We start from the raw sequence: 25,849 nt of genomic DNA on the forward strand, positions 1-25,849 counted from the left end.
TTGTTTTTCAGGAGCTGGGCTTGGCCCCTTAGTTCCAGTGAAAGGAACTCTGAATGCTTCAGCATACCAAGACATTTTGGACAATTCCATGCTCCCAACTTTGTGGGAACAGTTTGGAGCTGGCCCCTTCCTCTTCCAACATGACTGTGCACCAGTGCACAAAGCAAGGTCCATAAAGACATGGATGACAGAGTCTGGTGTGGATGAACTTGACTGGCCTGCACAGAGTCCTGACCTCAACCCGATAGAACACCTTTGGGATGAATTAGAGCGGAGACTGAGAGCCAGGCCTTCTCGTCCAACATCAGTGTGCGACCTCACAAATGCGCTTCTGGAAGAATGGTCAAAAATTCCCATAAACACACTCCTAAACCTTGTGGACAGCCTTCCCAGAAGAGTTGAAGCTGTTCTAGCTGCAAAGGGTGGACCGACGTCATATTGAACCCTATGGATTAGGAACGGGATGTCACTTAAGCTCATATGTGAGTCAAGGCAGGTGAGCAAATACTTTTGGCAATATAGTGTATCAGTGACGTGCGGTGAGGTTCATAGCTGGTGAGGCACTGACGTCATCAGAATCAGATTTGCAAATAGATGCATAGATTGACAGCAGTTTACAGGTTATGTTTCACTTCTGCATCCTTACACATACAAACTGTAGCTCACAAAACACACATTTCCTTAAAAAACAAAACAAAATAAATGTTATTACTGTCTTACCTTTACTTATAAATGAATAGAAGTCCTCCTTATCTTCCTTCAGTTTTAAAAGTCTCTCTGTCTCAATGGAGATCACTGCCAGGGAAGAAAGCCTTCCTTGATCCGTCCTGTTCCTGCCTTATGTTTTCAGTCTCTTGAGCACCCCCTGCCATGAGGCAAGAGAACTGCCTGCCTCACCTCGAACTTGTTCTCTGCCGTTTATAATCGCTCATTACACGAAACACGTTACACAAACACAGTTGGTGACAAAAAGCTCGGTACATTATATACATAAGCCAAATTATTAGAAATAAGTTCACATATTACATTTGTTTAAACCATTTTATTGACGCCGTACAGCAACATGCTCTCTCCGCTTTGCAGCCAGCGCAGAGCCAGGGGTTGCGCAATCCAAGGTGAGGCAGAGCTCGCTGCTGCCTCACCGGCATCGCTTCCAAGCATTTGAATGGGAAAATAAGAAAATTCAGCGATTTTGAACAAATAAAAATCGAAATTGGTGAAGCTACATGAAAAATGAATATTTTTTAGTACAAACCACCGGATGAATATAACAATTTAAATTACTTTATGATTATATATTTTCTTTCTTTCCATGATGGCTGGTGAGGCACTGCCTCACCTGCCTCCCCTGACCGCACGTCACTGTAGTGTATGTAATATGTATAATATTTCCAGATTGAAATTCACCAGAGCTATAGTGAAACTGACAATGCCCACGTGCATGGCAGCTGGATGCTGGAATACATCGGGTAAAAGTGAAAAAAAAAAAAAGAGTTATTTATAATTAATAAAGAGAATTCTGAATATGAGAGACTTTTCCTTTAGGAGTTTTTAACTGAAACATGTTTGACTTTTAGTTGAATCATTTTTGTTAATAAATTCTTCTAAATTGAATGTATTCCATGTGTGAAGAGTTAGGAGAAACTGTGATCCTGAAGGTTATTAAATGAAATAATAAATAACATGATTGCATATAATTGCTCCATAGTACCCTGATGAGGAAAGGTGGTATGAAAGGAGGTCAGACTGAACTTCATTTCTTTCTAAAAATGATTGAACTTGAAATTTAAGACATTTTCTGAAGGATCTTAAATATAAAACACCAAGTTAAGATTCCTGTAAACAAAAAAAATGGCGGCTAGAGCCGGCATCTACAGAGACCGGGCTTTTAAAGGTCCAATAATCATCATCATCATCATCAGAGGTCAGAAGTGACGTCTTTGATTTTCTTATCGATGCGTTTAACGCTACGACTCCCGCTGGCCGTTAATTTGACGGCGGACATTTTCCCCAATGGAACGCATGAGTAGGGATGATGTCATAAAACAGGTCTAATATATATTTTTCAAAGGCTGTATCTAATTAAAAATAAATCAGTAAAAATGAGCCTATTTTAATACACAGGTTTATAGTTTGAAATTATAATTTTATTTACAGAAGTTGATCGATTCTCCCAAATATTTCCCGCAGAACTTTTCACATTTATGACAAACATGAGCGTTGTTTTGTGCAGGCCATGTTTTCTCTGCCTCGCCAGCGCTGGCTGTACTGCGGGGGAGGGGCTGCTAACCTGCGGAGCTCATGTGGCCGACAAGCGACTGTTTTACCGGTTCAAGGATAAAATCTCTGCGTCACTGATACGTCTGCGTTGATCCGACTCGCTGTCAGAATCTGAGCCGCTATCATCAATATTTGGAAGCATTTTTTAAGCCTGTTTCGCAGTTAGATTTGCTCTGAAAGACATTTTTTCCATATTAGCCAAAGAGTTCTAGGTAGAATGTTGGTTGCTAGGCAACGGTACGGGACAGGATTAAAGCCACTGGAAAAAAAAAAAAGTTAACTGATATCTAAATTCTTTTTCAGTAAATTATTGGAAAAAAGTCAGAATTCTGACTTAAACTGAAATAAAATGTAAAAATCAGTGAACTTTTTAAAAATTTTTTCAGTGGCCCTAATCCTCCTCCGTACCGAACGTCAATCAACCAATAGAGCCGCCAAAATGACGGCTGTGGGAGAGCGAGGTAAAATTAACCAGATTGATTTTTTACTTTTTAATTAAAAAAAAATTAGGTGAAATTGAAGGAAATATAGAAACAGGAAAACATGAGCAACATGTAATTAATGGAAATAAAGTTCTTTCCCTTTAAAATCTCAGAACCGTCCAAATGACGGCTGTGGGAGTTCTAGTGTTAAACGGTTAGCGGAGGTCGTAGAGGTCAGTCTGTGCGCCGCTGCCGATGAGTCACCAGTTTACACGTCGGTAACCACGGCGCGGCGGTAGGAGTCTGCATCCTCGGCGGGGTTCAGGAGGCTCCGCCGACCCTGGATGCGTGCAAACCCAAACAGGGAGGCAGGGATCACAGGGAGGTCAGGTCCTGCACCTCCAGCAGCATGGCGTCCTGCTCCGTCCTCAGCTGGTCCCGGACATGGAGGCGACTCACCAACTCCGAGCTCAGGTCTGTCAGGGATACAAGTTCAACCCAAACCTCTAAATACCTCCAGGCCTTCGGCTGCGTGAGGGAAAACTCTCCCTACCTTGAATGTTGTTTCTCAGAGACGCGCAGATTGAATTCAGCTGCTTGAGGCTCAGATTCTCCAAATCACGGAGCTCCCAGCGTTTCCGCGGCGCTGCAGGTTCCCCACAGGATACCGTCTGCAGAAGAAAATTAATAAATCAAACTTTGGCGCTAAAGCCTCGGAGGTTTAAATGGAACGCTGTGACCTGCTGCTGGGTCTCTGACCCTCCGCTGTACGGGGGCCGCAGGGGCCACAGCGTAGCAGCAGTGGAGCTGATTTCCCAAACAAAGACGCAGCTACATTAATGCAGGAAGAGCCTGACAGCAGAACAATCATTTAAAAATAAATGACCAAAAACAACATTTTCTTTCTAATAAACTGCTTTAATGTGTCCCAGACATTATTTAGGAACAACCTGGTGCAGATTCTCAGTCATCCAGGTCAGAGTCTTTCTAAAAAAGTTCAAATCAATCCTCTGGACTTTGTTTCCAAATTTCAAGACGTTTCTCTTCCATCCAGGAAGATTTTTGAATTCTAAATGTCAGAAATATCATAGAGTTCAAGGTTTTATCCAGCAGCCCAACAAAGCCTGGTTTTATAGGGATGCACGATATAATGGGCCCCCTATCGGTATCGGCCTTAAAACTGAATATCGGACATCGGCCACCCCACCGATATTTAACCCGATATTTGATCAGCTTCTGAGTTTCTAAAGTCTAAAAAATAAATAAAAATACTACTTCTTCTTCTTCCTCAAAAACTTCTTTTTTACAGACTTAAAAACTTCTAAAGACGAGGGAAAAAATATTGCTACATTAAAATATCCCAATATCTTCATATGCTGATATATTGCCATTTAAAAACACCATATCAATCTCTTTTACTAATGAAATATTGCTATATGTCATCGTTATGCTACGAAATCCCCCGAAAATTCACCAAATGTTGCCATATTTTTATATGTTGATATATCGGCTACATGAGTTTTAAAATATCGGATATCGGCCAAAATCCCAATATCCTGCATCCCTATGGTTTTACTTTAGAAAACATGCAAATAGAAACGGATGAACGGGTCCCCCCCTTCTGTAGTGTTAGACACGCTAACGCTACAGATACAGATTCTACATGCGGATGCTGCATGGTGTTATTATCGTTGTCTGGGCAACCACGATGTTTTACATCATGTAACGTCACTGGATGAAGCAGATCTGGTAGCTGCAGCGCCACCAACAGGAGGGGAAAACCCTGGAGAGGCTCCCGGGCCTGAGGCAGCTGCTGCTGGGGATTCCCAGTGACAGCGCAGCGCCGGTATGTGGGGGTCTGAGCGGCTCCCACAGAGAAATAATCTTTGAAGGCAGGATGGTAATCTGGATGAACTGACTGCACAGACCATGTTTTCAGGAGGACTTTCTCACTTCAACATAGATTCTAACTACTTTCTACCCGCTGATCACAGCTAATATAGCAAAGCTGCTCTCTGGCATCGAACACAGGAGCAGCAGAAGCATCTGGAAGAACTTTACTGTCTGATCTTAATGTAGAACAGACATAAAGCAGCAGAAGCTTCTCAGCTGCTGAAATCACCGTGTGAACGTAGCATCATGGTTTCTATCCCACATATATCTATATAAATATTCAATTGACCTTTTTTCTGTGGTCGGTTTTCAGTCGATCTCGAAGGTTCCTCAGAGTGTTCCTGAATCCTCTGGAGCGCGGCTCTTGGGGCCCGGCAGGGTTCTGGATGTTCTTCTGACTCGGTGTCGTTCTTTTCTGGCAGCAGAGAGAAAAACAAACGGAAGCTTTAAAGGGAAAGAGACCGACGGTTCTGTAGAACCGGATCAGGCTGCAGAACTGTTACCTCTGAGTTGCCGCTCTTCTTGTTGCACGCTTCCTTTCCCCCTTCGGCCTCCTCCTCTTCCTCACTTTCACTGTCGTTGATGAAGCAGAGCTGGAGATTCATCTGCGTGTGCAGTCTAGAGCAGAAACAGGAACAGATCTATTAAAATAAACCTAGAAAAGATGGACTTTCACAAACAGTTTAAGTATCTCTGGGCTTTTTTAATGAACGGGGGGAAAGATGCAGCTGAGGATCAACAGGCAGTTTTCTATTTAATGGTAGATCTACGTTCATAGCACTTTGGAAGGAACAAGATGCCAGAAAGAAGCAGCGGAAATTTATTTTCTCCGTACGGAGTCTGATCCTCAGGGATGAGATCAGTCAGTTAGTTGTAAACATCAAGAGAAGGATGATGGATGGATGGATGTGTGAGTACCGGGAGGTCAGAGCCAGAACGTGGCTGTTGCAGGCGTCGTTGCCGTCCTCCCAACCGTGGGCTGATGTCCCTCTGTCCTCCCTCCAGCCCAGAGCGCTGCTTCCTGGCTCCTGACACACTGCAGCCTGAAAGGCAGACATGCTGCGCATTACAGGGGAGACATGATGAACACGTCTGTTCTCAGGGCTGAGAGATGAGAATCAGCGCTTAATGCTTCCTCAGCCTCCCTCATGGCCTGAAAGGAAGACAGCTGCTGTGAAATGTTTCATCTGGTTAGTGAAAGATCTACGTCCTTGATGGACTGAAGTTGTTTTTTCTTAGGAGTAACCAGAAGTTTCTATATATGCCGCCGGTAGAGCCTCACTGACAGTTCGTCTCTGCGTCGTCAGACGTAAAATAAACCCGTGTTCTTCATCACGCATTGCCTCTCAGTCTCTACTGCTTCACACAGTGGAATACATGTTAGACCACAGCAGCAACCAGATCTGCTTCATGTCAGGGACGACACGCAACATGATTGGCTGAACGTTGCCACATGATGTAAACATTGCGGTTGCCCTGATATGACGGCCGATACTTTTCACATCAGGTCACTTTCCAGTTCACCAGATCATCCAGTCAGATTGATTCAAAGTTTTCTATCTAAGGAAAACCAGCTGATTGCATCGACTCATTGACTCTTCAGCAATCCCTCACACTAAGCATGCTTGTAGCGACAGTGGAGAGGAAAAACTCCCTTTGAACAGGAAGAAACCTCCAGCAGAACCAGGCTCAGTGTGAGCGGCCATCTGCTGAGGCCCACTGGGGTTCAAGGAGACAGAAGCAGACATAGAAAAAGAAGCATAGATACAAAAGGCAACTGTCAACCAACCAAAAAGGAAAGTTTTAAGCCTAGCCTTAAAAGTCGACAGGGTGTCTGTAATATGGAGGACCAATCCTGCCATAATTAAAAATACATTCAGAAATAAATGAAGGACGTAATATAATAAAATTGTTTGAACTTGTGTTTCAATTAAATGTGACAAAATAATTAAAATATTCCTTCAACAATTGATCAATTATTCATCTAAAAATATAGATTTTTAGTTCCACTTTTATTTTTACTCGTTTTGCATTTATGCAGACTTATTTTTAACTGGCTTGTTTTCAGTTATACATTTTTTTAATCTTTATTTTGGGTTTGTGTATTTATTGCGTGTTTTTTTTCTTTTGTTCCGTATTTCCACTGCAACCTTTTTTATTGTTTTATAATTATTCACACCAACATTTTTAAAAGATGTTTTTATTTCTGTTTCGTACTGATTTAGACCACAACATTTAAGCATGTTTTTACTCCACCATAGATATATATATCTTTATTTTAACATCCTTCTGTTTCTGCATTCATAGCTCTATAAACCTCTAATATTGTCGTAAAACTGACACTGATACTGTAAAAGGTGAAAACTGGAGGACATAAACTGGTCAGACGTAGACTGAAGCTTTTTAAAAGAGTAAAAGACTTTTGGAATCAGGCTGAGGTTTAAATCCAGGAGCATCTTACATCCCAGATACTTTCGGATGAATTTTAAAGTGCAGGTTGTGTCATTTTTGGTGGTAAACATCTAAATACAGTGACTGCTACAAAGATCAGCACAGACATGCTTAAAAATGTCTTTAAGAAATAAATATGCTACTGCCACAGGTTGGGCGTACATCACTGCATGCGTGACTAATTTACTGCACTGTCAGCTCCTGTTCTATAAAGGAAAAGTCGCTCATATTCAGAATCCAAACTTCTGAAAGTTCTTTAAATCTGAAATGATTCCATCCTGTTCAATAAATGATCAGTGTTTTTAATTCAGAGTAATTTTCATGTGAATGTGCTTTACTGGAGGCATCCATGTTTGTCAAAGAACACTACTGCCACCTACTGGTTAGTGACGTCACTGCCGGAAGATGTCAGGAGGGAGGGGCTACTAGATTTGGGCAAAAATGGCCGCTCCCAGACTCAGTGATCGCTACTAAAAATATTATTTCTTTACTCATTAACGCTAAATTCATTAAATCATCGCAAACGTATTAGTTTTAGGTAGAAATAAAGATCCATCGATCATTCTTGCTGACTGAACTTTTCCTTTAAAACAGAGTTTTACATCAGTAGCTGGAGGTTTGTTGATTCTATAGATCTGTTTACATGAATCTGGTCTATTCAACATACTGTGTGAAATTCTTGTTTTATGCATTTTACATTAATCGGACAATAAAAAGCACATTTCCTTATTTTGAAGGCTACTAACCTCCTTCCAAGATTATTTTTTTAAAGAAGGGAAAAAAAGACAGTAACACTCCACAGTGTGGGCGTATTTATCTATTGAGAAAGTTACATCATATAAACCACTTCCTGGGTTCTGCTGCTATAGGCTTAGTCTGCTGGAGGACATTAGGACAACTTTTCTTCTCTCTGCTTCATTCTGATTCTAAGCTCCAGTTATACGGCAGAGTTAGAACATGTGGAGAACAGAGGGGGCGGGGGGCACCAAATGGTTTGTTAGAAAAGCTGTTTGTTTTACTGAAGCGACCAAATGGATGAGATGTTTGAGCAAGAACCTCTGAGTTTGTTGTGAAAGTTCATCGTAAAAAATAAACGTTAAACTGTGAACTCCAGAGGATTTGGTTAATCGTTCAGAAAAAGCTTTATACTTTTTTTTTTCCAGAGTTTTTGACACTTAAAAAACTCTAATATTACATGTCTAGGAGGAGCTACTTTAGGTCAGATTCATTTTCTTTCTGTGGATTTTAACTAAAATCAAAGGAGCTGACAACCATGGGACCAACACTGGTATGAAAGGGAAACGTTCTCACAAAAAGGCCATTATTGGACGTTTATAACAATAGGAAGCTAAAATTAGCTGGTGTGATAAAAAAAAAAAGAGATCCATGAAGCTGGCATAAAGATATTTGGATGGGAAATTAAACAGTCACACGGCAGGCGATGTAGACCAGGTGGCGAGCGGTTGAATGATTAGTAATAAGATTAGTAATATGATCAGTGCCGGGGGGGGCTGCAGCGTTCAGGCAAAGGTTTAAAAATGATGTTATTGGTGCAATAATAGATCCAGCAGGGGGGGAAGCTGAGGAGATATTTCATAATCATCCTTTTCACAGTAACATAGAGGTTGGTGGTTAGAAAATGAGCCCAACATTGTTTGCATATCTATATGATGAAATGCTATCTCCATGGTAACTAAGAGGGAGACGCTCCTTTATTCCTAAATAAGCTCTTCCTCAGACATGGATCTATGAAGCTGCAGCAGTAAAAGAACAAGAAAAGAAGAGAATTTGATTTAATTGGAGATTCTGTTTATCAATTGAAAATCTTTGTGTGGAAACAAAATCAAGAGATACTGCTCTTTTTTCATCTTTGCACTGCAAAAACAATCTAGAAATAAATAAAAATGTCTTAAATTAAGTGTATTTCCCCTTTATTGGAGCAGGTAAATGAGATTATCTGCCAATGTAATGATTATTTTTACTCTTAAAATAAGATAATCAGATAATTTGCACTTGAAAGATGAAAACTTTTGTTGGAAAATTAAGATTTCTCTTATTTCATGTATTGATTTATGCTGTTTACGCACAAAAACGTTTTTATTTTTATTTATTGTATTCTACATTCAGGTATTTTTTAAAGTTTAAAAACATTTACAGTTCTCTAAGGTTTCCACCTGAAAGAAAATAAACTTATGATTTTTCTCATTAATAGTTTATTAAATTTATAGACATTTTATCGGATTAATGTTACCGTTTGCTTGGAAAAGGAAGTTTTCTGTGTTGTAATGTTACCATCGTCCAGTAGAGGGCGCCACTGTCCATTCTAATGCAGAGCCTCACTGGTATTTGCATTAAATGATGATATTTTCAACCTGTGAACCAATTCTACACAATAAGCAACAACTGATCTACAGGTGAGTGTTGGTCTAGTAGTTTTGATTCACACAGCCTCCACTCTGGGTCCCTGAGCAAGACCCTTAACCCCACACTGCTCCCCAAGCGGCGCACAATGGCAGCCCACTGCTCCCCAAGGGGAGGGGTTAAATGCAGAGAGGGAATTTCTCCATTAATGGACGATAAAGTTCAATGATCTTTTCTTTTCTACAGTTTAATAGTTTAGAATGGCTCCATCTGCTGGACAGCTGTGGGAACTACAATTGAGCTGGTTTGTTCCATAATAATAATATTAACAATGATTATATAGATAAATAATATGAAAACAAGAGTGTAACCCCCCCCCATGCTGCCGATCCGTCCTGAATTCTCAGCCACACAGAGAGTCGTTAGGCTGAGCAGATGATACGCAGGAATAGTTTTTTTTTTTAGTTTTTTTTAATCTATTTTCATGTATCTAACTATTCTGAATCTATTCTCTACTCTACTAGATCTATATATTGCATTTCTTCTCGTCTTTGAGTAAAATTGTAAATAGAAAAATCATTGAGCTGTGACTCTGAGTTTTAGGGCCAGGATAGAAGGTTTTTAAAATATGAGAATAAAGTCATAACATTCAGAGAATAAATATTCTATTATAAGTTAGACACTGTCGCCAGGCAACATGCAGCAATTTATAAATGTTGTTTCAGCTTAGGTCCGGATCCGGACCCTGATCCGCTGATCTGTGGCCTCTGATTATTAATCAATTAATCAAAAGATAATTAACAGATTAATCGAATTGAAAAATAATTGTGACGTTAGCCCTGGCTGCTGCAGACGGGCTAAAGTTAGCCATGGCCGCTGCAGACGGGCTAAAGTTAGCCCTGGCTGAGATTAGCCTCGGAGCTCCGCTGGTCGCCGCGGTCCTCTCAACATAATAACCTTTTTAAATGACGCATTAAATCAGTAAATGTTCCTTATAGTGAAGATTAAAGTATAATATTCTCGCCTCTAATGATCTTAAAATGTACTTTTATGTAATAACAGCAACAGAAAAGAGAACTTTTAACTTAATCCTCCGAGCTCTGTGAGCGCTAACCTGGAAGCTGCTGCTGCTGCAGTGCATGCTGGGACAGCTGTCAGTCTGGAGGACGGACACGTCTGCTCTGATGCATGCTGGGTAAAGAGGGAGGGGCCAGATCAACATCCGGGGACTTTGTTCTCGGTCTGCTGTTCTAGTGAACTGGAACAGCACAGGGGCTGAGGATGATGGCGTTTCACCACATAGTGAGAAACGGCCACAGACTGCAGCACTGATTTATTTTACGATGGATCGTAATGAAAAGGTTTCAGTCCAGGATCGTTGCAGGAGTTGAAGCAAACATCTCCTCACCTTTGCTTTTTTCTCCTCCTCCTGCTTCTCCAGTTCAGCGATGCAGAGGCTCAGAGCCTCCCAGTGCATGAAGGGACTGCCCGCCTCAGAGCCGCCATCCTGGCCTTCCTCATCGCTCCTCGTATCGTCCTCTGCCTCGTTGCTGTCCTTCTCTTCCCGCTGCTCCCACTGCTTCTCCTTTTCTCCTTCCATCTGGAACACAGCGGGTTAACATTCAGTCACCACATCTGGAGCCATCGAAGCCCCGCCCCCATGATGATGTCAGGCTGAATGTTTGGATTGGCGTCTAAAGGTGTGGCTCTGTCTGCAGGTGTGGCCTCCACTGGGTTATAGGACACCTAGAGAAGGTTTCTGGTGTTCAGAAGCATCTAAGTCTGATGATCTGGAACGAAGCTGACGACTTGATCGTACGTTAAGAACAATGTTTAGCGTTTAAATTCACACGTTCTCGCCTCTAATGCGCTCAACAACGTTAATGCTCGCCTATGGCAGGCCGTTTTGACATTTATTAGCTTGACTGAATGTGTCATCTAGAGATGGATTTCTTCTTCATCAAAATGAACAGGACAGAAATGTTCATTCTAGATAGGAAGAATACTAGCCCCTTTTATGGATTTCTGAAATTCTAATTGAACTAGTCATTAAGTAAGTAGCTGATATCTATAATGGCATTTCTACAAGAAGAAATATGTCTTCGATGTCAAGAATTGGATTTCTGGATATCTAGAATTTTATATTAATTTTCATAACAGAAATTCACATTATGACTAAAAGTATCTATTATAGAGATCCTCAGTTTTAGATTGAAAGGACGATATTTTAGAAATCTGAAATGTTAATTATGACTTGATGCTTAAATTATTTTATTCCCACTGATAACTCATTCTATAAACCCCAATCTAGACTTTATTAAAGGTTTGATCTGATCTATGAAAAACATAATAGAGCTAATTAATCATCTGGAGCACATTTCAATTACAGCTTTTATTTCCAGTTTATAGATGATCTGCCCGTATGATGGATCTTTTTTTTTTAGTAATTAGCAATTAGCTTGATGGCCTAAGAACACAGCTCTGGTTATTATAACAATGATTTCTTATTTTCTATCAAATAAACTTTTAAATACAATAAAATCCAGAGCAGTTTAGATACTTCAGACTGGGCTGCTTTTATTTCAGCAGTTTGGGATTTCTATAGAACTAAAACAATCAGATGAATCAATTATTGTAATTATCCTCTACTAATTAAGTAATTGATTAATCATATAGAGACTGTAAAACATAATTAATTTATAACTAAACATTTGGCATTTAAAATAAAAAAAACAAACTTTTTCATCTGTCAATCTGCTCTATAATCCAGAACTCCTCAACTGGAAAAGTTTTAGTTTCACCTGGTTTCATTTCATTAAAATTCTACATTAAGGAAACTTTTTCTATCCGATTATTAATCAATTAACTGAAAAAATAAAAACAGATGAATCGATTTGTAAAATAATGGTTAGTTGCAGATCTAGATTTATCGATGAACGGCATAGTTCTGGGTTTTTGCAGCTTCGTGATTCATTAAAGGAATAAATATATTTTTTATTAATTAAATTCCTTTTTTTCTGCCATCAGAGTAACTTATTGGTGAATCCTTTCTGCCTGACCGGGAATCGAACCCGCGGCGCCCGCATTGAACCGCCTCACCGTTACTAAGTTTGAAACAGCAGGAAGCTGGAGCTTCTTTGTGCTTTTCGGGGCAAATCTGCTTTCTAAACTTACCAACAAAAAGATGCAGCAGCGGTTAGAAAGCGACCCGCTTCGCTTAAAGGGAAATAAAAGCGATTAAAAGCAGAAAAAAGAAGGAAAAGCGGGATTTTCTGGAGTTTTTCTGGGAGTTAGCTCATCTTCTTCTTCTTCGGCTCCTCCTTCTGTCTCGTTTTCTCTTGTCTTCGCTTTTTTTCTTCTTCTCTTTCCTCCTTCGAACGAAGCCAGACGTCCAGGAGCAGCGCGTCCGCCTGTCCAGCCTCTGTCCTCCGCTCTCTGCTCCGTTTAATGTTCCTCCCAAAAACTTCAGAAACTTGGAGGAATCTTTAAGAAACTCATCAGCAGTTTAAGGAGCGAAGAAGAAGAAACAGAACTTCCTGTTGGTTCCTTCAAAATAATAGCCTGGACCTTTGGAAAAGTGCCAAAACAGAGGATCTAAAAAGTTTTCATTCTTAAAATTAAAATTCTGGGCAGATTATGACAGAGAATTAGGGCCAGGCTAGAGATTATTATGTTTATAATACAAGAATAAAGTCATAATATTACAAGAATAAAGTCACAACTTTATCAGAATAAAGTCATAATAATATGAGAATAATGTTGCACAATTATCAGACAATAATTCCCCTCTGGGATTATTAAAGTATGTCTGATTGTGATAAAGTCATAATATTATAAGAATATGTCATGATCTTAGAGCTGATGACTGGTCACTTGTTTCAGCCTATATTTAACCAGCCTTCTTCCAGGCATCAGTGCTAAATTATTTAAGCCTGTGGTGAGAGTTTCTCTGGCGTACCAGAGTGTTTCTGATTCCCTGACCCGTTCCGCCTCTGGACCTCTGCGCCTGCCTGTTCTCGTTCTGATCCGTTTGCCTGACCCGTCTTCGGACTCCTGCTAAATTCTGACCGTGTGCCAAACCTGGAATTAATTCCTGACACCGTCCTGGATTACCCCTCAGTACCTCTTTGATCTCTTGGCTCAAACTAGTCAGCATGTTTTTGACTCCGGCTTTGGCTTCACCCATTGGATTATCCTGCCTTCCCTTTAAGACCAGGTTAGTGACTCACATGTTCATCATCATCCTCTAGCAGACAGACGGGGTCACTAACCTGTGGTCTCCTCCTGCAGAGGTTCCTGTCTTAGTTCACTGCAGTTGTCTTAAATAAACATTTTGTGAAACCAAAACCATCTCTGCGCCTCAAAAACTGGTTCCTTTTGTTCCGAGCCGGACAGAACAAAGTTAAAACACAAACATATGAATCATGTGACTTTATTCTGATAATGTTGCTAATTTATTCTTATAATATTATGACTTTATAATATATATTATGTTACATTATTCTCATAATGACTTTTTTCTCATATTAAATAAATAAATAAATAAAACCTCTAGCCTGGCCTTAATAATCTGTTGGATCAGTTTGAGCTACTCACCTGTTAACCAGTTTTTTTTTTTTCCAATATTATAGAAATATTAGAAAGAACCATTAAGAAAAACAAAATTCCCTTCAACACCCCCCCTTTCAGAGGCATAGACAGGTATGGGGCATTGCAGGCTAACAAAGAAGCCAAACCACCCCCATTCCAAAGGGGGGGACCCGTTCATCCGTTTCTATTTGCATGTTTTCTAAACTAAAACCAGGCTTTGTTGGGCTGCTGGATAAAACCTGGAACTAAACGCTATTTCTGACATTTTGGATTGAAAAATCTTCCTGGATGGAAGAGAAACGTCTTCAAACTTGGAAACAAAGTCCAGAGGATTGATTTTAACTTTATTTGGAATGACTCTGACCTGGATGACTGAGAATCTCCACTGGCGTTACTTAAAGATCAGTCTTCTCTGTTTTCTGAAAACCCAAGACCATTGGTGCCACTAGGGGGCAATGCCCTGCCCACCTCAGTGGCCAGTGTAAATTGCAATTTAGCCTTTCCTCCCATTCTGCACAGCAAGTGACATAACTTTTAAAATCCCACAATAAACCAGGATCTGAGGAGGTGTTTCCTAAAGTATTTCTGATTTCTACAGGCAGGTTTAACACTATAGTCGATTCAAACCCTGAAATGATGGCTTTTAGTTTCAGTGGCCTCCCCAAGATTTTTAGTAGCCCCATCTGCCCCCCTATGGAACATTTCTGGAGGCGCCACTGTCCAAGACCTCCACCTGATCCAACTGATACTCATGTAGGTAGGCTGAGTTTTTTTAAAGTTGAGTACATTCAACCAAGAGCGGCTGGACTGTATTCTCTACGTTCTCAAGAGTCTTTGCTTCTGTCTGTATCTAGCATCCGCACTGAAGCTGGAAAGACAGCTTTTCAGCACTCTGCCCCCACAGCATGGAACAATCTTCAGAAAGACTGGAAGTTGAAGGATTTGATTCCAATCGGACATTTTAAAGGATTGCTCAAAGGTTTGGAAATGAGATCTATGGTTTGTAACTGTTTTATGAATTTCTAATTATAGATAGAGGTAATTGTAAACTGTAATGTAATTTGTAATGTAATCTTTTGCTGTTTTGGCCAGGACTCCCTTGAAAAGGAGATTGTTAATCTCAATGGGACTTTTCCTGGTTAAATAAAGGAATAAAAAAAAAAGACCTCCACCTGATCCAACTGATACTCATGTAGGTAGGCTGAGTTTTTTAAATCCAAATCTATATTCACACTTTATTCCAAGCAAACTGCATCTCAGTTCCTGAAGTAATTCCAGTCTAGGCTGGTCTCAGAAGTATGCTGGAATAAAACGTGGTTTCTACCCAATAAATCTTTACTAGTAAACAAGGTTAAAGAGATTTCCTTTAAAGTCGTAGAGAAGCGGCTGTTCCAACCGTTACATTTCTGAATTCTCCCAGTGGTGCCCGACTTTACACCGGTGAATAAAGTGAATGTGATTGGTCGATTATCAAGGGGGCGGGATTGTTGTGGAGGAAGGTTCACAGGCAGGTTTGGTTGTGGCAGGTTTGTGGGAAGCATCTTGCTAACCAGTTAGCATCTTAGTGCTAGCAGGTTCCCAATGGGAAATTCCATTGGGACCAAGTAGCACTAAATTGGTGCCTTAGAAACGACGCTGTCAAGGAACGCTATGGACAGCGGAAACATGCAAGAGGAGGAGAGTTTAGTGTCGGAGGTCGTGGATGAGTCTCCTCCGTCATCCATTTTTTATTTAGAGGAGGAAAGCGGGGACGAAGATGTTGTGGAAGAGGACGCCAGGGCGGCAGAAGCTTGGTTTGGTGTAGAAGGCTTCCAGCCGTACATGTTTGAGCCCTTGCCTCGCAACGCTGCCGGTTCTGTTAGCTCTACGCCTGCTGAAGACACAGACGTCCATCCCCGTGAACACTGGGACGCAACTCAATGGGAAAGGAAGGGATTCTGGTTTCAACCGTTGCGTATATTAGCTGCGACACATGAATCAAGATGCTATGACCGAAAACATTTGATTGACAGATGACCGTTGATCTATGATTGGCCGAATTTAGGTGTTCAGGCTGATGTAGAAATAAGACCAGATTTTAAGACAGGATTTATTTTTAAATAGAAATTTTCTAACTTTTGGGACAATATGGTCTGATAAAGAGAACATTTCGACACATTTTTAGGCCAGAATGATTTGACATTTAAATATGATTTCCCTACAACTTTAAGATCATTAAGATCTTCAAACTTGGAATCAAAGTCGATTGTTTTTTTAACTTTTTCAGATTGACTCTGACCTGGATGAGAATCTCCACCAGCAGGTTGAAGGAGTAAACAAAGCTGCGACTCGGTGAAAGTGTTGAATGGACACATGCTGCAGGGTGTCTTTTATTTTTTGGAGCAATAGATTAATCACATCAGCATCGATGTTACACAGCAACATACTATGAAGCTTCAGGAACAGGGAGAAACGTTTATGGCACTTTGTTTACAATAATATTGCTTTAAAAACACAACATACCCATTCTTAATACAGCTTCATCTGGTTAGTTTCACTGCATTTAAATATCAAATATATTGATTTACTGACCTATTCATGTTATTGCTAACATCAAACATAGCAAACAGTATATGCTTGAATGGCAGAGCTGTGTAGGAGTTTGGTGAAGAGTCCAAAGGAGGAGAATGAAATCCAGAACATGCAGCACAGCTTGATGGGACGATGGGAGGTTAGCAAGCAGAGTTTAAATACGAGTGGCGGACTGCGTCGCTCCTTCGGCCTCTAACACATGCAGTCCCTGCAGCAGAGGCAAGGTACAATCTTTTTTTTTCTTCTTCATGCCGGCGACTGGAGTCTGAGCTTCATGTGTTTGTTGAGTCGGGATTCGGTTTGGAAGAGAGGAACGTCTCACGCAGAGAGAGGGAACCTTCTGGAAAACAAACCCAACTCTCCTGCGTCTCCGTTTCCTGGTAAACAGCTCGTTCGTCGGCGGTCGTTCTCCTCACAAACAGAAAAAACACGGAAGCAAGCAGACTTTTCCGTTTGGTTCGATTCATGGAATGAGGTGAAAGAAGCGCTGAAGGGACCAGATCTGCTTCATGCCAGCGACGTTAGGCTACATGATTGGCTGAGCGTGTCCGCATGATGGAAAACACTGTGGTTGCCTAGACAACGATAATAAAATCACACAGCGTCGGTGTGTCGAGTGAGGAGCATCTGTAGCGTTAGCGTGTCTAATGACCGATGAAGATTTACCTGATTGATAACAAAACTGAAAAAAATCGGACGGAAAAAGGGCACCGGGTCCCCTCCCCGGAGGGGCTCCCCGACATCCTTCTGTTGCGGGTTCCCGGGGCGGTAGAAGCTTCGGAATCCAGTCTCCCTTCCCCCTCTGGGAGCCGCCTGACCGACCCAGGCCGTGCCTGACCGTGCACCAAAGCGTGCTGTCCAGGCCGCCCGCCTCCAGGTGCGTGGAGGCGGGCGGCCTGGAGGCGGGTACCCAACTCTCCCCTTTTGGTCATACGGTGGTTTTAGACCATGATATAAAGGGGGAGAGCTGGGTAGCGCTGTAGCTAACAGGTTAGCTTCTTTTAGCTCGCTCAGTTAGCAAACAACCGTTTGTTTTCTACAAATAGAATACATTTTATTTGTCTAAAAACTCTATAAAAGTCATTTTTAGGATGTTCCATCCGTCCTCCTCTGCCCTCAGATCTTAATAAAAAGAATAAAAATAAGTGGAATAAGAAACGGGCGCAACACAGTTTGTCCGAGTGGAGTTGCCGTATGATGACATCATAAGAAAGGGGCGGGGCCCGAGCAGATCTGGTACCTACAGCGGAGTTTATGGAAACTAAATGGATGTTAGTTCACATCAAACTTAGCAGATATGCGGCTCATTTTTCTAACATTAATATCTATGTTTGTTAAAAACACAAATTAGAGGCAAGAAAAAAAACAACAGAAAACTATTTTATCAGCTTTTCACAGGATTCACTAAAAATTAGCTTTTTAAAAATAATTATTTCTATTTGACTTTATTCTTAATCTCTGGGTTTATACAGGAAGAAGTAACGTTAATTAAATCCTTTTTAATGCCTTTAGAAATAATTGTAATGCCACCAACAGATACCTATGACTCATGTGTATATATATATACATACACACACGACTTTACGAATAACCAGAAGCAGTTCCGCGCAAATATATCGTGATATAATATATATGCAAAATTTTGTTAGAAAATTCTTTTTTAAATAAAGCATTTTAAATAAAGCGTTTTAAATGCTACAATAATTAAATTTAATTAATTTTAATGCCAATAAAAAAAAAATGTCATGACTTTTAATGATTTTTAATGACGTGTGGAAAGCCAGCATTAGAGGTAAACACATTACGTAGTGAATATTATGTCTTAACATCACCGACTTTAACACAGCAGCTTTTTTACAGCTTATAAAAGTTGGAATTAATGTAAAGATGGGTACAGTGACGGGCTCTGGCCACCAGGGGGCCCAGAAGCAATTTTAAATATGAGAAATAAGAAGAAAAACGAAGAGAAAGAAGAGGTCAGCGTCTGTTTTTGGCTTTTAAGGGACGGATTCTTCTGGCTGGGAAGGTGCAGCTAATTCCACTCACATCTTTAGAGCCTCGGGAAAAATGATGCCGACGACATTCAGGAAGATTATGCAACGCTTTTCTCCTCTCCGCTAAGCCCCTTTGTCCCTCCCCTCATCTCTCTTCCATTTGCCATCAATCCATCAAGTCCCGCAGGCTGGCAGGCCAGAGGCTGAGCTAGCACTCTGTCACATTAGCTTTCTGCTGAGTGAATTACTCGGCCTCCATTACACTAACAAGAAAGGAGGGAGATGGAGACGGAAAAAACTGGAAGGACGAGGAAAGAAGGACGGATCAGACAGGATGAGTCAGTAGAAAAAAAGAGGGATGGGAGAGAGGAGGCTGACGAGGGAAGAAAAGGAGATTTATGATGGAGGAAAGAGTGAGCAGCAAAAGGAAGAGAAATAAAAGAGAAGGTGGGTGGAGGTTAGAGAGGGGGAACAGGAGAAGGATGAGGCGGAGGACAAAAGGGCAGCGATGGAGGAGAGGAGAGAGCGGCTGAAATGCTGTGATGTAACGCTGCTATGGCTGCTACGCTGGAAACGCTGAAAGAAGCGGAAATGAAGGAGGTTAGGGTCTAATGAGGAGAAACCCTCCCCCTGGTCAAACCGTGGGCTCAAAGCCATGCAAGCGCAAACGCTGCAGCGACGCGTTTCTACAGACACAAATCCACATTCAGTGAAACAACACCTCAATAAATATCATAAATTATATAAATAATATAAATAAACAGAGTTGGAGTCGGTGTGCGGTGAAAACGGAAACACGGACAGTCAGTTATCAGCGAGGTATGGCAGAAAATAAAAACACTTTCTCCTGGTTTCTCTCTCAGAGCTCGGTGCAGCGCTCCTGCTTGCTGTAGTGGTCAAACTGACTCTTCCAGTGCATCATGTAGGACGACCAGCGGTGGAACTCCATCTTCCACTGACGCTCCGCCTCGTCGATGTTACCTGGCGGGAGGAGAAGAACACAGAGCGGGTCAGAGCGTCGCTGCAGTTCACCTGCTGCGCCTTAAAAACCTGGACGGAGGAGGAGGTTCAGCTCCGTCAGGCTGCAGCCGCTCCGGGATTTCAAAATCACCTCTGGTTATATTTCACCAAGCAGATCAGCTAAAAGTATAATGAAACAGCTTCACATGGAAAGTAAAACGATTCACTAAAAAAAAAACAATTCCTCCTTCTAGAAACTCTTAAAGCTCACCGAATTTTGGGTAATTCTCGCCTATTTTGCGTAACCAAATGGAAATAGGGAGAGTAAAACACAGCCTAAGCTGGATCAGTTCAAACATGACTCAAAATCTGTTTTTTTTTCTTCTTCTCTAAAATAATATAAAAAAATAAAGTTGTTTTTTTATCTGCAGTATTAAAGACATGCTTGAGAATATGCAGACGGCAGATGGCCGCTCACACTGAGCCTGGTTCTGCTGGAGGTTTCTTCCTGTTCAAAGTGAGTTTTTCCTCTCCACTGTCGCTACAAGCATGCTTAGTGTGAGGGATTGCTGAAGAGTCAATGAGTCGATGCAATCAGCTGGTTTTCCTTAGATAGAAAACTTTAAATCAATCTGACTGGATGATCTGGTGAACTGGAAAGTGACCTGAGATGACATGATGTGAATTGGAGCTATAGAAATAGAGTGAATAGAATTACATCATGTCAACCACAACCTCAGAATATTTCAGACCCCCAGCTGCAGCAGTTCCAGAGCTGTGGAGCTTTGAACCTTTAGTGTAACCAGCGTCTCAAAAATCTCTAAATGTGCCAAATTGACCCAAAGAATACAAAACTTTAGAGAACTTTCATTTATGAAGAAAGTATTATCTTTTAAATAAACTTTTTATGGACCTTCAATTCTTTGGAGGGCAGTTAAACCAAATATTTTTGATTATTTGGAAGAATATTTTATAATAAAAAACATATTTTTATTAGCTTTAGCGTATATCAGTTTTACCAACTTAGCGCTTTTATTGCTAAATCTAGCGCCTTTATTTCAAAAAAGCACCTAGCGCCAAATCTAGCGACATTATTTCTGTGTAAATGGAGAGTTTGGCGACATAGAAGCATCGATCTCTGTCCTCCTGAGCGAGACGATCATAAGCCTCTCCCTCTGTCCTTTATGCAGACCAGGCGCCTCTGGGCTCACCGCTGCCCCCCTCAGGACACCGTACATCTTTTCCTGGGCATTACGCTGCCGTACTTTATGCAGAAGTTAGGCTGTTGTTGGACAGAATCTCTGGACTCGTTATAAATACTCTATGTATACGCCTAAAATTAAAAACATACATAAAAATTTCAGCGTTTTAGGAGATTCTGGGACGTCAGGCAGACGCTGGATAAATCAGCAAGGTGTGACAGGTGCTTTAGCCTCTGCTTTGCTAGTCAACACCATGACGGGTTATAATGACGATCAAACATGATTTCAGATTTCTATCATAACAGACCCGCTTGAATGACTTGATGGCAAAAAGAAACCAAGTTTGTTTCCAAATCAACAACTTTTCAGATACGATTTAATAGAGAAAATGACAGCAAGACATCCATGAAGCGGCTCGTCTGTCGAACTGAAACAGAGAATAGAGTTCTATGTCATCCCTACTGACCGCCAGAGGGCGGTGCTGAAAGCACTGAATGTTCCCTTCGGGCGTGCAGTTCGAGTAATTATACCAACAGAGTCAAACCTGTGACACCGGATGACCACTCAGAAGCTATATAGCCTGGCGTCATCCTTTGCTCTGCTCCTTTTTTCTTCTCCCAAGTGGTTCGCTAGCTTCCCCGTTGTTTAAAGCCCCTGTCTCTTGACTGGAGTTGCGGTTATTCTCCGCCCTCCCAGGGCTGCAACGGGTCGAATCTGAGGATTACGGAAGGTAAATTAGTTTGTTTGCTGGTGAAGCGGGCTAAACCTGACCAGGGCCTGTCCACAAGGGTGGAGCAGCTGTCAGCAGAGCTGGCAGAGATGAAGTCCTTGTTGCAGACACGTCAATCTGATGCCTCGCTCCCAGTGGTTGGGCTCTCTTCCCCACCAATGCCCGAGCTGGTTGTAGAGGATGACGTCATATCTCTGGCTGCTTCCGCTTCTCATTTAAGAGATGAGGAGGAGGCAGGGTCCTCTCAGGCCTCTGAGGCTAGTTCATTTTCATCTCAGAGTGCGGTTGGAGAGACCGGTGACGGTTCCATGCAGGAGGTCATGTCTATGGCCCTGAAGCAGCTGCAGCTGGTATCCAGGTATCCAGCTCCGGGAGTGCTTTTTTCAGACGTGGAAGGGCTCCTACTCCCTTTTCTGTACCTCCATCAGAGGAGTACCTGAAGGAGTTACACGCCGGTTGGCAGGAACCGAGAGCGTTGTCGCATCTTTCAGATGACAGAAAACTTTGTATCAATTTGACTGTATGATCTGGTTGAACTGTGAAGTGCCTTGAGATGACATGTGTTGTGAATTTGGCGCTATATAAATAAACTGAATTGAATTGAATCTTTCGTCAGATGGTCGCGCGTTAGCTGCCATGCATGAGTCGTTGAAGGCCGGCCTGGACCGTATGCCAGCAATTGAACCCGCTGTTGCTTCACTGATTGTGTCACCAGATGAAGCCCTGCGTTCTGATGTCCAGTGCCCGCGGACTCAATGTCGGGTTACCGATGACCTCTTCTGTATGGCGTACAATGCAGGAGCGCATGCTGGCCGCCTTGGCAATTCCCTGACGCACCTCATGTTTGCCCTCTCTGCATCTGTTCAGGACTCTGGTGGTGCAAGTGCAGCATTTGATTTTAGTGACGCAGCGCTGCAGGCCTTCGCGCTGATCACCAGAGAGCTTGGACGGGTCATGTCTTTCCTGGTCCAAGCTCGTAGACAGGTCTGGTTGGCACAGTCTCCTCTGACTGAAGCATGCCGTAGGGCCCTCAAGGGTGTCCCGGTTGTACCAGGGGAGCTGTTTGGATCAGCTGCCTTGGAAGCGCTGGAACGGACTGCTCAGGCACGTAAGACTCGGGGGCGCGAGTGGCAATTCCGGATGCTCCCATTCGGGCTCTCCCTTTCCTCGAGGGTGTTTATTCGATGCGTGAAAGTGGCCCTCTCTCCTCTGCACGCCTCCGGGAGTCAGGATTCTGCCATACCTGGACGATTGGCTTCTTTGTGCTCCCTCTCGGGTAGCTGCCTCTCGGGATACGTCCCAGCTTCTACTTCAGGTGTCACTGTTATGCCTCAAAGTCAATTTGGCAAAGAGCAGTCTGGTTCCATCTCAGACAACCACCTTTCTTGGGATGCATCTGGACTTCACTACCATGATGGCCCGTCCATCTGTTGCAAATGCTGGGCAAACTGACATCAGTCACCCGTGTCGTGCCCTTAGGGCTGCTCCTTCTGCGTCCTTTGCAGTGATGGCTCAACAGCTTTCGCCTAGACACCAGGCTGCACAGGCATCGCAGGCTGATGGTGACCAGGAGGTGCCTCCATGCCCTAGCTCCTTAGCGAGACGGGACCCTTTTGTCCAGTGTTCCAATGGGGCTAGTAGTGTGTCGAAGGGAAGTGGTCACCACGGATGCCAGCCTCATGGGCTGAGGTGCCGTGTGACACCGAACACCTAAATGTGCTGGAGCTGCGGGCTGTGCACATGGCCTTCAGCTGCCTTCTGCCCCACCTAGAGGGAAGGCATGTGCTGATTCGGACGGACAACACAGGTCAGCACGTCTCTTAAAGGTGTCAAGAGATTTCCTGGAATGGGCATTTCCAGGTCCGTGTACCCTGCGCGCAGCGTATCTGCCAGGACGGCAGAACCAGGTTGGGGACTCTCTATCCCGCCAGGCACCTGCTCCGGGAGAGTGGTCTCTTCACCGCCACGTAGTGAGCATAATCTGGAACCTCTTTGGGTAGGCAGAGGTAGATCTGTTCGCCACAGAGGAGTCGACCCATTGCCCTCTATGGTATTCCCTAACCGGGATGGCGGGCGCACTGGGCCAGGATGCACTGGCTCATCCATGGCCGCAGGTTCTCCTGTATGCCTTTCTACCCCTCTCACTGATTTGGCCGACACTACGGAGAGTTCTCGAGCAGGGCCACAGAGTGTTGCTGGTAGCTCCGTTCTGGCCAGCGCGACCGTGGTTCCCACTGCTTTGGAGTCTGTGTCACGGTACTCCATAGCGTCTTCCACCAAGGAGGGATCTGCTGTCTCAGTTGGGAGGACAGATATGGCACCCCAACCCTCAACGTCTCCAGCTGTGGGCATGGCCCCTGGGAGGCTGACTTGTTGTTCAGACACCGTGAGACACACCATATTGAGTGCTAGGGCGCCCTCCACTCGGCTGCAGTATGCTAACAGATGGCGCCTCTTTTCTCAGTGGTGCTCTGCACACATTGAGAACCCGGTTTCCTGCTCGGTGCCCACCATCTTGGAGTTCCTCCAGTCTCTCCTTGATAAGGCCCGCTCTCCTTCGACCCTTAAAATGTATGTTGCAGCAATTTTAATGTCTTCACCGATCTGTCGACAACCGTACAGTGGGGTGCCATGAACTGGTTTCACTTTTTCTGCGTGGTGCTCGTAGGTTATGCCAGCGGCCGGCTCCACGAGCCCCAGATTGGGATCTGCCATTGGTTCTCACAGCTCTGTGCCACCCTCCATTCGAGCCTTTGGCACAAGCAGAACTCAAGAGGCTTTCCTGCAAGACTGCTTTCCTGATGGCTATCGTCTCAGCTAAGAGGGTCAGCGAGCTACATGCTCTCTCTGTCAGCCCTAGGTGTATCAGGTGGAATCCAGATGGCTCTGGTGTTACCCTGTGGCCTAATACTGCATTTGTGCCTAAGCTGTTGTCTCCTTTTCACCGTAGCCAGCCATTGCAGCTGTCTCGGTTTCAGCCTCAGTCTGGTGCAAATGAGAATGAGCCTGAGTTGTTGTGCCCAGTAAGAGCGTTGGAGGCATACATTGCAGCCACCGCCAATCTAAAACGCTCGGACCAGCTTTTCCTATGCTCCATGGTTAGGCTGTCCTCTTTCTTAACAGCGTCTGTTCCATTGGATTGTGAGTGTCATCTGCCACACCTACGCTGCAGGTCACTGCTCCCTGCCAGTCGGTGTAAAGGAGCACATTCCACCAGGAGTGTCACCGCTTCCTGGGCGGCTTTGAGAGGGGTTCAGCTGGAAGGGTTAGGGTTAGGTACAGTGTCAATGTGGCTGCCCCTCATCCCCTGGGTCAGGTCCTTTTACAAGGTTCTGCTTGGCCTCCTCAGTGAGGTATTTGCTCAGGATTCCTTGTGACATCGTTGGCATTAGTCATTCAGTGCTTTCAGCACCGCCCTGTGGAGGTCAGTAGGGATGAAATAGAACGAAAGTTACATATGTAACTACGGTTCTATGAATCCCGGATGACCGCCAGAGCTTCTCTGTCACTCAAAATCCTTGCTTTTGTGAGAAGATTCTGTAGGAGCAGAGCAAAGGATGACGTCAGGCTATATAGCTTCTGAGTGGTCATCCGGTGTCACAGGTGTGACTCTGTTGGTATAATTACTCAAACTGCGCACGCCCGAAGGGAACATTCAGTGCTTTCAGCACCGCCCTCTGGCGGTCATCTGGGATTCATAGAACCGTAGTTACATACGTAACTCTCGTTTACCTGTGAAAGAGAGAATAGAGTTTACCTGTGATGTTCAGAAGGCGTGGCAGGAAGCGATTCCAGAAGGCACACATCTGGTTGCGCAAACCTTTGTGGATTTTTAGTGGTTCTGTGTTGATGGTTACGTGTTTCTGCTCGTTGACAGTAAACAGAGGCCAGCGTTTTCGACTGTCCAGCAGCCCGTCGTTAGGATTCCTAACATGAGGAGACAGACAGAAAACAGGAAAACAGTCGGTAAGAAAAACCAAACTGTTAACATTGGGACAGAGAATCGCAGCTGGCGCCTTCGCTCCAAACAGCCGTGGATCCGCTCATCCTGGTTCTTCTGTTTATGGGAAATTTCTATAGATTAGATATTTATAAAAGCAGAGCAAATATTTTCCATGCAGTTAAACATCAGCAGAAATTCTACTTCCGGCTATTTTAAGGTTAGTGTGGAGGAAAAAGAAAAGATAAGTCCTATTATTACAGGAACAAAGTCATCATAATAATAAGTCCAGGAGCGTGTCATTAAATCCTAACAGTTAAGTCAGAATATTACCAAAATAAAAGCGTAAAATAACAGCAAAGTCCAACATTACAAGAATAAAACTGTACATTATAAGATAAGTCGTGAAACTACGAGATTAAAGCCGTATCAGAATAAAGTCGGAATAGTAGAGT

At 43.0% G+C, this 25,849-nt stretch overlaps 2 protein-coding genes across 2 annotated transcripts in view; both read right to left on the reverse strand.

The window, feature by feature from the left end:
• Nucleotides 1–1,502: 1,502 nt before the first annotated feature.
• On the reverse strand, nucleotides 1,503–12,933 carry si:dkey-6n21.12 (schwannomin-interacting protein 1). Its single transcript, XM_038276202.1, has 7 exons — nucleotides 12,582–12,933; nucleotides 10,816–11,007; nucleotides 5,514–5,638; nucleotides 5,099–5,213; nucleotides 4,885–5,010; nucleotides 3,256–3,373; nucleotides 1,503–3,178 (listed from the first exon to the last, which is right to left on the reverse strand). Exons 2-7 carry the CDS (start codon nucleotides 11,005–11,007, stop codon nucleotides 3,078–3,080), a joined length of 777 nt encoding a protein of 258 aa, XP_038132130.1. The 5' UTR covers nucleotides 12,582–12,933; the 3' UTR covers nucleotides 1,503–3,077.
• Nucleotides 12,934–19,417: 6,484 nt separating this feature from the next.
• The window catches only part of ache (acetylcholinesterase), a 47,047-nt gene continuing 40,615 nt past the window's right edge, over nucleotides 19,418–25,849 (reverse strand). Inside the window, exons 8-9 of the mRNA XM_038276203.1 lie at nucleotides 25,212–25,381; nucleotides 19,418–19,543 (exon numbers count right to left, since the gene is read on the reverse strand). Of these exons, the coding sequence (XP_038132131.1) occupies nucleotides 19,422–19,543; nucleotides 25,212–25,381 (292 nt within the window). The 3' untranslated portion in view covers nucleotides 19,418–19,421. The remainder of the gene's footprint in view (nucleotides 19,544–25,211; nucleotides 25,382–25,849) is intronic.

This window comes from Cyprinodon tularosa, unplaced genomic scaffold (genome assembly GCF_016077235.1).
Source record: "Cyprinodon tularosa strain WSP-4 unplaced genomic scaffold, ASM1607723v1 ctg1228, whole genome shotgun sequence".
NCBI lineage: Eukaryota > Metazoa > Chordata > Actinopteri > Cyprinodontiformes > Cyprinodontidae > Cyprinodon > Cyprinodon tularosa.